General features: G+C 32.4%; 2 protein-coding genes and 1 long non-coding RNA gene across 7 annotated transcripts; 2 read left to right on the top strand and 1 right to left on the bottom strand.

Annotated features, from left to right (window-relative positions):
• The first annotated feature begins 1,211 nt into the window (after window positions 1-1,211).
• Window positions 1,212-6,565, top strand: LOC108743154 (RNA helicase aquarius). The gene is made up of 17 exons (XM_018478618.2): window positions 1,212-1,329; window positions 1,390-1,493; window positions 1,555-1,666; window positions 1,719-1,932; window positions 1,996-2,044; window positions 2,312-2,547; window positions 2,607-2,837; window positions 2,894-3,182; window positions 3,244-3,357; window positions 3,471-3,761; window positions 3,817-4,295; window positions 4,350-4,617; window positions 4,677-4,848; window positions 4,917-5,087; window positions 5,138-5,335; window positions 5,932-6,105; window positions 6,171-6,565. The coding sequence occupies exons 1-17, from the start codon at window positions 1,225-1,227 to the stop codon at window positions 6,459-6,461; spliced, it is 3,498 nt and encodes a 1,165-aa protein (XP_018334120.1). The 5' UTR covers window positions 1,212-1,224; the 3' UTR covers window positions 6,462-6,565.
• An 883-nt stretch (window positions 6,566-7,448) lies between these two features.
• Window positions 7,449-8,681, bottom strand: LOC108743155 (replication stress response regulator SDE2). The gene is made up of 3 exons (XM_018478619.2): window positions 8,500-8,681; window positions 7,960-8,441; window positions 7,449-7,783 (listed from the first exon to the last, which is right to left on the bottom strand). Exons 1-3 carry the CDS (start codon window positions 8,590-8,592, stop codon window positions 7,579-7,581), a joined length of 780 nt encoding a protein of 259 aa, XP_018334121.1. The 5' UTR covers window positions 8,593-8,681; the 3' UTR covers window positions 7,449-7,578.
• A 678-nt stretch (window positions 8,682-9,359) lies between these two features.
• On the top strand, window positions 9,360-13,260 carry LOC112905541. Of its 5 annotated transcripts, none has more exons than XR_003231858.1 (8): window positions 9,360-9,704; window positions 9,892-10,143; window positions 10,576-10,796; window positions 11,178-11,312; window positions 11,939-12,044; window positions 12,195-12,682; window positions 12,892-13,166; window positions 13,236-13,260. It is a non-coding gene; the product is annotated as an uncharacterized LOC112905541 (long non-coding RNA). The 5 variants fall into 5 exon arrangements; XR_003231859.1 differs by having other exon boundaries at window positions 9,361-9,610; window positions 10,576-10,805; XR_003231857.1 differs by having other exon boundaries at window positions 9,361-9,704; window positions 10,576-10,805.
• The last annotated feature ends 22 nt before the right edge of the window (window positions 13,261-13,282 follow it).

Genomic DNA, 13,282 nt, shown 5'->3' with positions numbered 1-13,282 from the left:
TGAAATTAGTAAAAAATAGGCGGGATATGTTGGTAGGACACCTTCTCAGGCATGAAGGTCTAGTCAGAGACATATTAGAGGCAGAAACAGGAGTTAGGAGGGGTAGAGGTAGACCTAGGTTAGATTACTGTTCGCAAATAGTTAAGGATGTGGGATGTTCTAGTTTTAGGAAAATGCGAAGATTAACTCAGGATAGGAAAAAGTGGAGGTGCGTGTCCAACCAGTCTTAGGACTGACGACTTTATGGTTACCTATAGAATATATCTCATTTGCCCCCACCTAGGTCAAAAACTACCTTGATAAAGACCAAAATAGCATAACGTCGGTTGGAGATTACATAACAGAATGTACTTTTCTTTTAAAATCAAATTAATTTCATTAATTCAACAGTTACTAAATGATATAACATCGATATATGTATGTAAAAATAATTACTTATTACTACATATTTAAAATGATACTAACGGAATCAAGTTTTTTTTATTACGTTTACTTTCAATAAAAAATACATTCATATTCGAATTCAGTGTATCAAAAACCTTAAAAATCAATCTAAATTAGCTCCTAGAACGAATTGGTCACCAACTCGTTAAAACTGCACATTTTGGGGTTTTCCCGTTCGTAGGAATTATAGAGCTTAAGAGCTGCACCAGTAATATTAATAAATGTATTTCAAAACGAACTCATAAAAAGAACGAAGTACTTGTATTATTTACCTTTTTTTCATTTATTTCGCTTCTTAGAACTTCTAATATCTTCAAATGAAATTTAAGGTTTCATTTTATTATAGTTTAATTTACTAATAAGCTATCATTTAAAAATTGTATTCTAATAAGATTTTTTTAAANACTTTTTAGTTGCTGGCATAGAAATGTAAAAAAAAAATAATTCATGGCGAAAAATTACATTCGGTTATATGAAGTGCAGGGTGTCTATAACGTCAAAAGAAGTTTTTATTTAAAGGGTGTAAAATATCACATTTATATCATAATTAATGTAACAAGTAACAAATGTTTGTATTTTATGAGAATATCTTTGGCCTGTACGTACTTTTAATTTTTAATGATTTAAGTATTTAATTTTGAATTTTACAACAATACCTACAATATTTTCTATGAAAATGAGTTGTTTATTTATAAACTACAGGCAAATTTATTAATTTATTAGTCAGCTGATGTTAACTAAGGAAAACTATATTCAATTTTTTTCAAACAGTTACTGGATATGTTAAAGTTTTACGCACGTTTTGAAATCAATGATGAATCTGGAGATCCCTTAACAGATCATGATATGACGCAAATTCATTACAGGAAAATAACATCATTACAAGTGAGTTTAGTTCTGCGAAACCCGAATTGAGTCTTACGTCTAAAAAATATTTTTTTGTAGAAAGCTGCGTTCGCTAAATTTCCAGAGCTTCGAATGTTTGCTTTGGCTAATGTTGCAAGTGTCGATACTAGAAATTCCCTTATAAAACATTTTGGTCCATTGAGGTATAAAATCTCAAAATATTATTTAAGCATGATTTAATAATATAAATATAACAAATTTCAGCCAAGAAAAGCTGCGGGCTATAGCTACATATTTAAACTTAGTACCGGCTCCTGAAGAAGAAAAATTGATAAACTGGTGCAGATTGGATGAAACGTTCCTTAGGGAATTACTGGTTGGTTATTCTATGTGAAAATCCCCTTTTTTCTGTAACTGTCAATTTACAGATTTCTAGGCATGAACGTAGGGTGTCTCAACTTGAGGCCTTAAACGAGATGCCCTTGTATCCTACTGAAGATGTCATTTGGAACGAAAACGTTGTACCAACAGCATATTTTTCGGGAGAGGGATGTCTTGCTTTACCCAAACTTAATTTACAATTTTTGACGCTGCATGATTATTTGTTACGGAATTTTAATTTATTCAGACTTGAATCTACATGTACGTTTAAATACCTAATTTAATAAAAATTGCTTATGTAAGATATTTTTGTGTTTGTTTCAGACGAAATAAGACAAGATATCGAAGACGCTGTCAGCAGACTTTGTCCATGGTATGGTATACCATTATTCGGTGAAAGTTTTAATCACTGTATTCGTATTTCTAATCTTTAACGTAGGAGTGTGTGAAAAATTTCACTGAAAAGTTCGACCTTTTGTTAATTCAATTTAATTGAATTTTAAGGTTTTTTCGGTACCCATACGAAAAAACCGGAAGTGATAACTTCTCTCCAGATTGTTCACAGAAACGTTTTTCTGGACTCAATATCTTAAAAATATACAATTTTTAATGTTTAAATATTTATATTTTTCTCCAATAGGAAATCTGAAGATGGCGGTGTTTATTGGGGTGGTTGGGCCAGAATGGCGCAGCCCATTATCAATTTTGCTGTCGTGGAAGTTTCAAAGCCAAACATTGGCGAGAAAAAGCCTAGCAGAGTTAGAGCAGACATTACAGTTAACTTATCAATTCGACCGGAAGTAAAAGCTGAATGGGAAAACCTACGGAAACATGACGTGTGTTTTTTGATATCAGTAAATCCTCCCAACACAATCGGTATTACCAATAAATAAATAATATTTACACGTTACAATGTTTGATATTGTCTTTCTTAGGAACTCGTTATGATTACAAACAACCCTTCATTCCACAAGTTGGTTTGCACTATGTAAGGGGTTGCGAAGTGGAAGGGATGCTAGACAGTAACGGCAGGGTGATAGAGGACGGTCCAGAACCTAGACCTCAACTACCTGGGGATAAAAGAACCTATAGGGTTTGGCTGGATTGTAATCAATACAGGGACGATATGAACAGGGCCAATGAAGGACACGAAGATGTCTACGAAGGTGTTTTTTTTATTGAAAAAAAAATTCCTTAAACTTAACTTTTTATTTTTTTGTAGGTTTTAATATTTTGATGCGTAGGAAACCCAAGGAAAATAACTTTAAGGCTGTGTTGGAAACAATTAGAGAACTTATGAACACTGAATGTGTTGTTCCTGATTGGCTTCACGATATTATTCTGGGATATGGGGATCCCAGTGCAGCTCATTATACCAAAATGCCCAACCAGATATCTACCACCGATTTTAATGATACTTTTATTGATATGGATCATCTAAGGTCTTGCTTCCCTGATTATGAAATCAAAGTGAACACTGATAATCCCGAGAAGTTGAAACGTCCTTTCAAGTACATAAATATAATATTGACAACTATTTTTGTTGTTTAATTCTTATTTCCTTAATTGCAGATTAAGTTTTAAGGATCTGGGTCGAGAAAATGAAGAAAAAGAAGAAAAAGTTTTGGTAGTTGAGCCCCACGTAATACCAAGCAGGGGACCTTATTTATTTAATGAACCAAAAAAGTATAGTACTTCTTTTCTTATTTTTTTACATATTTCTTTTTCTCTTTATTTATGTAATAGATTTCTGCGTGTTACTTTCCCTTTTTTTTAATGAATTTATTCTTTTTTTGCAGAAATTCTATAGCATTCACTTCCACACAAGTCGAAGCAATTAAGGCTGGAATGCAACCAGGTCTAACATTAGTCGTGGGGCCGCCTGGTACCGGAAAAACAGACGTTGCCGTGCAAATTATTTCGAATATTTATCACAACTTTCCTAATCAACGCACCCTCATTGTAACACATTCCAATCAAGCTTTGAATCAACTGTTCGATAAAATCGTCGCTTTGGATATTGATGAGAGACATCTTCTTCGTTTAGGTCATGGTGAAGAAGCCTTGGAGACTGAAAAAGACTTTAGCAGGTCAATATCTTCTAAAATAGTTATAACATACAGTAAACAAACTTTTTTTTTTCAGATATGGAAGAGTGAATTACGTTTTGGCGAAACGTCTGGATTTGTTGGTCGAGGTGGAACGATTACAGAAGTCCCTCGACGTCCCCGGAGATGTGGCATATACGTGCGAAACGGCTGGTTACTTCTTTCTATACCAGGTTCTTTCCCGATGGGAACACTACGAAAGTATTATCCGTCCCAAAAGTGGGAAACTACCAGCATCCATACAAACTATTGCAGACGAATTTCCCTTCCGAAATTTCTTTGAAAACGCTCCCCAACCCTTATTCAAAGGCAAGTCTTATGAAGAAGACTTAGAAATAGCTGAAAGTTGCTTCAGATACATAAAACACATGTTCGACGAATTGGAAGAGTTCAGGGCGTTTGAATTGCTTCGATCCGGTTTAGACAGATCTAAATATCTTCTAGTCAAAGAGGCCAAAATCATTGCAATGACCTGTACCCATGCGGCATTGAAGCGAAAGGAATTGGTCGATATGGGTATGTTTTTTATTAAACATTTATAAAGTCATTTTTATTAAAAACTTTTTTTAGGTTTTAAATATGATAATATACTTATGGAAGAAGCTGCCCAAATATTGGAGATCGAAACATTCATTCCATTGCTACTCCAAAATCCTGAAGACGGTTACAATCAGCTGAAACGTTGGATAATGATAGGAGACCACCATCAGTTGCCGCCAGTCATAAAAAATATGGCCTTCCAAAAATATTCTAACATGGAACAGAGTCTTTTTACAAGACTTGTAAGGCTTGGAGTCCCAACTGTTGAACTTGATGGACAAGGGAGAGCTAGACCAAGGTAAATCCTTTATTGAGTAGTTTGTTCTTTTTTTTATATATTAATAAACTTTTTTACAGCATCTGCAATTTATATAATTGGCGGTATAAAAATTTGGGTAATTTACCGCACGTGGAATTATGGGAAGAGTATAAAAGGGCAAATCCTGGATTTGCTTTCGATTTTCAACTTATTAATGTGGAAGACTTTAACGGAACTGGAGAGACAGAACCAAATCCATATTTTTATCAGGTAATATACAATTATTGTATAATGTCTTTTGAATTTCTCTTTTAACATTTTCTTTTGTATTTATCTAGAATTTGGCAGAGGCAGAATATTGTGTTGCTGTTTTCATGTTTATGCGTCTCATTGGTTATCCGGCTCACAAAATATCAATTCTAACCACTTACAATGGACAAAAACATTTAATTAGAGACGTAATAAATAGTAGATGTGCTGATAATCCCCTCATTGGTCGACCTCATAAGGTATATGAGGTTTTCTTATTTTTCACTTCTCTTGAAAACTTTTTTTTCAGGTAACTACCGTTGACAAGTACCAAGGTCAGCAAAACGATTATATTTTACTCTCTTTGGTTCGAACTAAAGCCGTTGGACACTTACGTGATGTTAGGCGATTGGTTGTAGCCATGTCTCGAGCAAGACTTGGCCTTTACGTCTTTGCACGAGTGTCTCTGTTTAGGAATTGCTTCGAACTGATGCCAGCTTTTCATCAGGTAAATTTAAAAGATTTTGTGCCTTTTTTTTATCATCATCATAAGGTCGTCTGTCCGAAAACTGGTTGGACACACACCCCGCCTCCTTCCTATCTTCAGCCAATATTCGTGTTTCCCGGTAACTAAAACATCCAACTATTTGGGAATAACAATCTAATCTTGAAATACTTCTACCTTCCTCTTAACTTCTGTTTCTGCCTCTAGTGTGTCTAACTAGTCCTTCACATTTTAGAACAAGTCCTACCATTTTATCTCTTCTTTTACTTACTGACTTTCGTAGTACCCTTTGTTCTCCTGCTCTTTCAATACCTCATTTACTTATTTATTAGCAAGAGTATTATCAATATAAAATTATACTGGGTATGATATACCCCCTATAGAGTTGGACAGGTCATGTGTACACAGGCCAGGTTAGCAAAAAGTTACATTTTATTTAGTAAGTATTGATTGTAATAAGATATATTTATGAAAAATTAAGAGTTATGTTAATTATATTAATTTAATATAATATATTATACCCTTATCTTCCTTATTTTATAAGACAAGAATAAAAAAATACTGATGTCTTTATTGTTAATTAATTTGAATTTTTGTAGCTTACGCAAAGACCAACACAATTGCATCTGGTGCTGAACGAACCACATCCTACGACGAGGTACAGTAATCAACCTTTAACCTCCCCTCCCTTTGTTGTTTTAGATATGCCTCATATGGCTAACTTTGTCTATCAGTATTATATGGAAAAAGTGAAAGTTATGAAAGCTTATTATGTAAGTTACCTATATTACGTTACGTGTTGCGCTTTTAATCCTACAAATAATTTCTTTTGGTATAGAAGCAGATGAAATGGGAAGAACCAGGGAAATGTGCCGTTTCTGAGCATGAAGGATTTATTTCTTCCCACCCTGGGGAGGACAGAGATTCAGATAGTGATGAGGAAGAAAAAGAACAAAAAAAGTTTCCTAAACCTATCGAAGAAGAACCTATAGACAATAATAGTAAAGAATCCGAAGAGATAGAGATACAAAACACTATTGAAGAAAATCCAGAAGCAAATGAAAAGTGTGAAGAATTCCAGTCTGAAATGCAGCAGGAAAAAGAAAATGATGAAGATAATGACAATTAGTTATGCGGAAGTTATTTTTAAGATTAACTTTCTAGTTCATATAAAGTTTAACAAAAATGAATTATTGTTTATTTTCCTTTTTTTAAGAAAAGACATCTTTACTATCCGTGTTTCATTTTAGATATTTTAAATTAGATACGTACTTTACTTTTCAGGTTGTCTTCGGAAGAACAATCACATGACGCAGGTGAGGTTTTTATATATAAATAAAATAGTAGCTAAATCCATCGATGTGCAAGGACTACAAAAAACCTCCAGTAAAAATTATTACAATATCTCTACTTAATTTAACATTAAGTTATCAAAGTTTTGATACACGTAGACGATAACGATGGCCCAAATAGCCGCAACTGTGTGTTCTCTTACTACCGACCAAGAGGGATAAGTGGGAGAAAGATTGCAGTTCTGCCTCATTATTAGGGACGGATCGTGAAATTGTGGCGCCCTGGAGTAATATATAGAGGCCTGCTTAATTACTCAACCAATTGTCATTTTGTCAAATAACTTTTGTCTATAATGTTGTAGGTATACAGTATAGCAAAAAAAAATTGGGCAAAATATTTAAACACAGTTCTAACAATAACAAGTTAATTTGCCTTTTTGACGACGAGAACAGAAGTGCGAAAAAAAAAACAAAATTACGTTAGGTGATAAGTGACTGGAAGTCCTCCGTAATAGACGCACACAAAGAAACACACCGACCGAAAACAAGGGACAGGGAACTCCTCGTTCCGATCGGTAGATGCATACATGGGTTGATTAATCGCAGGGTTGCAATTTCGGATATATTTTTAAATTTAGATAATTGTTTCTTCATAATATCGTCTATATTCTCAATGGAGGCTGCAAGCCTATTGTTTCCATAGGACCCAGGGCAGCAGCCCAAAAATCCCTCAAGTATATTCACCCCTGCTCACTATAAGGTAAACTGCAGCCCACATACCTATTTTTTAATAAAAGTAATCATTTGTTTAAGCAAACTAATAATAAAACAATCAGTTTTATTTGAACCAAGAAATAGACAATGCTGGTTACCATTGCAATTTCATTTTTATGTATATTCTTATAGAAAATACATTCCTATTTATATTTTAGTATATATTTCCTTCCCATTAAATTATTTTTTTTCCTCACTTTTACTTCCATTTTCATCATCTTCATTTTCAGGTCCAGTCTGTCTGCATGCTGAATTATTAGTAGATTCTAAGGCAGTTTCAAGTCGGTTTTTTGAACTGCTTGCTATAACTATTTCTTGCAATTCTGAGTCTGAATCTGAATTTTCACTCGACAAGCTCAGTTCATCATCTAAATCACCATCAACCCTACAAAAAAACTGTTGTTTTAGTATGAAATGAGATAAATATTTATTTACATTGATATTATCCATCTTAAGGCATCACTTATTAAGTCCATTTAATTAATAAAAAAACTATATTTCATCAATTGATGTCAAGTAGATGTCACATTAACGTATAATTTTGTTAATTTACAAACATACCATAGTTTAGGTTTCTTGGATTTTGGACCTCTGCCTTCCCCTTTTCGCTTTTTACTAATTCCAGAACTTGTTGCAATTTGTAGGCCTTTTAAGACAGCAACTTCGACCTTTTCTGGTAATTCTGACCTTTCCTTGTCATAGTTTTCATCTTTGAATTCAAATTTTGGTTCTTGACATAGTTTTTCCAATTTCTTCTTCTTACGTTCTACAGCTTCTTTCTCTCTGTCTGCTTGTTGTGCTATCCATGTCTTCAGTCTCTGTTCTTCATTTATATCACGCAATCGCCTACCACTGAGATCTCTGCAAGCCTCTCTGTTGGTAGTTTTCTCGATTTGGGCTCCTATTGCCCTAAGCATAGAACCAAAACCCCCTTTGCCACCACATAATCTTGACATAAAGTGTACTTTACAATTGTGTAAAACTAAGTCTTCAGAACATAGTTTACCATTAACTAATACATAAATGTCCTTAAAACTGATACCCTAGAAGAATAAAAAATTATTAATACATTGTGAGTAATACGGCCGAGTTTGTACTTACGATTTCTTGAAATATTCTTGATTTGATAGTAGATAATGTTTTACCATCTTCTGCAGTTGTTATAGATTTGTTGTTTAAAAGTATTTCTAGCATTTTAAAGATGTTTCCTTATCAAATTATTAGGATAATGCTGTACTTTATTTATTCTGCTGATATTTTACCATAGATAATATTTTAAATAACCCACTGCTTATCATAGATATTATTCACTACCGTACATAAGTTCACCATGTTCACCAAAGAAGTAAGATGTTTAAATAAATTTATCCATTGAAATAATCAAAACAAAGATATAACAAACATTTAACTAATGTTTTTATAATTATAAATATACATTCGATGCCCTGGAGTGCTTACCTACCCTTTACTAGAATACATAGTTATTTATCTTTTGTTGTAAAGTTTGAAAGTTAAGATAAAAAATAATTTTCAATGTTTCTATTTCAATTTAGGTTTATGTCTAGAGATAACTCGCTTTTGTATTATACCAGCCCATATACACTATTGCTTCTACTACCGGGAGCCATTCTGGTTAATTAAATAGAACTTTGAGAATAAATTGTTGGCGATGCTGGCAGTAAATCAATCTTCATTTAATCAAAAACTATTAAACATTCTCTTATTTAATTGACGCCAAATGATTGTACCAGGGAATTAATTATATCTGATATCGAATACATTTAACGTTTTATCAAATGTTTTATTTTGAATCTGTAAGACACTTGGTCCATGTATTTGTTACTTTCCATTATTCTGCATATTAGTTTAACGGAACTCACCCTACTTATCCATCGCATACATTAACGTTATCTTGTATCTATGGTTCATTCTTTTGACCTTAGTTTTTGATTATCTATGCTTTGTATAAAATTTGTAACCTATGCTTCTGCTCTTGGCTTTTCTATGCTTTTAAAATAAAGTGTAGAATCTATGCTTTTGTTTTTAATATTTTTATCTATGTAATTTAGGCAAACCTGAGCAACGAAGTGCAAAGAAAAGGGTTAAGGATCAAACAATTAAATTTTCAGCTTATTTTACTTATAAATGAATGGTATTTCGTGCATCTAGTATTTTACCAATTACCTGTCTGTGAGACCCAGAAAGTTTACCAGTACAGTGCCATTTTAAAATCTTAATTAATATTAATTAAAAGTGATATTGATTAATTAGTTCTTTTTGTTTTTTTTTTACAAATTGATGTATAAGTAAGTGAACAGGAAGTCAATTTTGAACCCTTTGTTTTTAGTACTGTTTATAATTATTATTGTTTAAAAGTGGTAGTTAATTAATTCTTGTTGTTTTAGAATTTTATTAATTTTAAATTTCAAATTATAACAATATTGAAGTTTAAACATAAAATAATTAATGTTGAATTTATACTTTATTTTTCAGTCTCTGCTGTATGGTTTCTTCGTTACTAGTATGGATATAATTACTAAGCATCTGCAAATTTTATGCGTCTTGTCTTGAAGTGGAGGATCTTGTAACATAGAAAAGGATTCGACATTACTTTGGTTGTAGCAATCGTCATTCGCCCCAGAAAACAGCTGTAGCTACGGTCCTAAAGAAAACATGAAAGTGGCCTTTTTTGATTGGGAACGGAGACAGTGTGTTGCTAAAGAAAGATTTTATGACAATGAACTGGTAAGTAACAGTATCAATTAAAAATATAGTTAATGAGGTCCCAGAAACTTCTATTTCTTAGACATTTGTAATTTGCTTCAATAGACAAGTTTTAAACAACATTTCAAAAATAGTAGAAGCAGAACAGCAGAATTTATGTGGAACTGACCTTTCCATTGTTGTGAAAATAGCATAATACATACAAACTACATATAAGTATATTTTAATTTAATATGAGAATCAGATGATATGGTAAATAGAGCAGTAAATACATGTAAATTTTGAATGTGACAGCTGGTAATTTTGCTTATTAATGAATGGTACATTGTGTATCTATTATTTTGCCTATCACCTGTCTCAAACTGTATCATCATATTTCTACTTTAAAATATTACTGATTTACTTGCTTTTTTAAAAGTGGTAATTATTACTTTTTCTTGTCTATTTCTATAGATTATGGGACAAGTGAGGGAATTGCAGTTAATTTTGATGCTGCTGAAACAACCGATGCTTTTGAGGTCTTTACCTTGCAACATTGTGCAATTAGTTTGGCCCTGAGAATGGGAGGTAATTGGAAAGTGAGTCACTGAAACAACGAATTATCTGCAGTGGCATCCCTCCTGGATTTGGTTTGCTCATCACACTTGTAGACTCTAGAATGCAACTTTTTGCAGGTAATTAAGGTGAGATTATATTGACATAATTAATACAGAACTTCGTCCTTACCAGCCCTAACCTGCTGTGTAAAAATCAACATAGTACAAGCAATAGAGCATTTATTTTAATTGTTATAAATAGTAATAGAAATTTTGTTACTTTGTGTGTATCTTAACTTCAGCATGAGAACAAAATGTTAAGATAAAAAGGAGTCTTAAACCTTTAAATTTTCAATAAAAGAGATGCTTATTAATGAATGGTACTAAATTGATAACATGCACATCCATCACTTTTGTTTTCGGCTGTCTCTAACCACCAGTACATCGCTATTTTAAAATGTTATTGTTTTACTCGCTTTAAAAGTGGTAGTTAAAAAGTTTTTTTGTTCATTTCTACAGATTGACCAACAAGTAAAAGAGAATTAGAAGTTAATTTTGACCTTAGTGATGACCATAAGCGAAGTGTGCATTGATAGCTTTCTGAATTTGGTTTACTTTTTGCTTGAATGAACTTTGGAGCGTTACACTCTGCAGGTAATCAAGGTGACAATGTATAGTACAATTAATATTAATTGCATGTTATTAATTTGTTGCTAATTTTCGCGAAAGAAGACTTCCTAGAACATTATGCATACGGTGGTAAAAATATATTATTTTTTTTATAATAATTAACTATCCGCTTAAAATTGTGTTGCGAAATATCATTTTTATCCCCAATTGGCGTTTATAGCGCCACTACATTTGTTCATTCTATCATAAGAGTTCATAGAGAACAAACAAAATTAAAAGAACATCGATTAAAAATTGTGTAGAAATGAAGAAGACTGCTTATATTAAGAACATAATTTTTATTTTAAAATTTAAATTACAGCAATGTTGATGTTTAATTTGAGCGTAAATTAATTGGTGTTGATTTGGTGATTTGTTTTTCCATTTATGTTCACAGTTATTTATATGTCTGCAGCATAAATTGAGGTAATTATTTATGAATGTATGAAATTTATGCATCTTGTCCATTTTGTATTAAAAGCAATGTCACGTCGCCATTTTTAAAGTCTTGCAATCTTACTTGCTTTTCGATGCCATGCGTATTGCAATGTATTTCACATTTTTATTGTTACATAGTGTTGTTTATTCGTTTTTCTTCTCTATTTTTACAGATTGGCCAAGAAATCAAGAGTAGAAGAGTGTTCATTTTGGTGTTACTAAAAAAGCAAGGTATCTGCTGTTAACTTTTCATCTTGGAGAATTTTATACTTAATTAAGGTGAGCATACAGGTTGCATTCTTTATTTGATATTGTTGGAGAAAAGGGTTTGGCATTACTTGAAACTTGAACCATGTATAATGTGCATTATTTATTATATAGGCTAAATTAATTAAATCTAAATACTCTTTCACAGATTTCATTTTACAGGGAAATTAGAAAAACTCCTAATGCCACTAAATGTTGGTTGTATCAGCCCTTATTCGCTCCAGAAAGTAGATGTACCTATGGTTCCAAATAATACACGAAAATGGTTTTTTCCCTTTGGGAATAGAAATCAATTAAAAATAGTAAATGAGGTCCCAGAAACTTCAATTTCTCGGATATTTGTAACTTCCTTCAATAGACAATTTTTAAACATAGTTTCAAAAATTGCATCAATGTTAATGTGACTGATTTACTTGCTTTATAAGTGGTAATTAATTACTTTTTCTTGCTAGTTTCTATAGACTATCCAACAAATGAGGGAATTCCAGTCTCGCCTTGCAACATTGTGCAGTGAATCATTAATTTTGGCAACTGGAAAATAGTTTTGAAGTCACTGAAACAACAAGTTGTCTGCAGTGGTATCCATCTTGAATTTGATTTTCTTATCACATTGGTAGTTTCTAGAATGCTACTTTTTGCAGTTATTTAAGGTGAGAGTGCATGACAATTAATATTAATTTTTCTTTATTAATCTGTTATGACATTTCTTTTAACAATCTATGCTATTATCGTTCATCTATGTTGTCTCTTGTAACAGTTATCTATTGTCGACATCATAAATCGGCGTTATCGTGGATCTATGATTATTGTAAAATTTATTTAAAAGTGTAATTAATATGTTTTTTATCTATTTCTGTAGGATACCCAACAAATGAGCTAGAATTAAAGTTGAATTTGGTCGTTCTGAAACAACCGATTTCTACATGGGTGTGGTCTTTCATGGATTATATTGTTGATGTGCAGTTTTCGTTTTTACAACATTATGCAGTCAATTTTCAACCGATGAGTTAGTACAACTGGAAATCTGTGTGAATTCCACCTAAATAACGAACTTACTGTATGGCATTTCTCCTGTATTTGGTTTGCTTTTCACACCTGCAAGTTTTGGAACGTTACAGTCTACAGTTAATTAAGGTGCGAATACTTATAAATAATTAACTTTAATTGCTCTGTATTAATCTGTTACCACCCTATCTGTTTCAGATCGACGGTGGAGAAGACAAAGAAGACCCCGTAGTTAAAATAGTTCT

Source organism: Agrilus planipennis, unplaced genomic scaffold, assembly GCF_000699045.2.
Source record: "Agrilus planipennis isolate EAB-ADULT unplaced genomic scaffold, Apla_2.0 scaffold443, whole genome shotgun sequence".
Lineage (NCBI taxonomy): Eukaryota > Metazoa > Arthropoda > Insecta > Coleoptera > Buprestidae > Agrilus > Agrilus planipennis.
The sequence above is the reverse complement of the archived record's forward strand: the minus strand, read 5'-3'. Positions and strand labels throughout refer to the sequence as shown.

Bases quoted from the DNA above. Each gene is read 5' to 3' on its own strand.
- LOC108743154 (XM_018478618.2), top strand. From the start codon at position 1,225: ATGTTAAAGTTTTACGCACGTTTTGAAATCAATGATGAATCTGGAGAT. The intron at 2,548-2,606 runs GTATTACCAATA...TGTCTTTCTTAG, and splicing joins AAATCCTCCCAACACAATCG to GAACTCGTTATGATTACAAA. The intron at 4,618-4,676 runs GTAAATCCTTTA...ACTTTTTTACAG, and splicing joins CAAGGGAGAGCTAGACCAAG to CATCTGCAATTTATATAATT.
- LOC108743155 (XM_018478619.2), bottom strand. From the start codon at position 8,592: ATGCTAGAAATACTTTTAAACAACAAATCTATAACAACTGCAGAAGAT. The intron at 8,442-8,499 runs GTAAGTACAAAC...TTATTCTTCTAG, and splicing joins CAAGAATATTTCAAGAAATC to GGTATCAGTTTTAAGGACAT. The intron at 7,784-7,959 runs GTATGTTTGTAA...GTTTTTTTGTAG, and splicing joins TCCAAGAAACCTAAACTATG to GGTTGATGGTGATTTAGATG.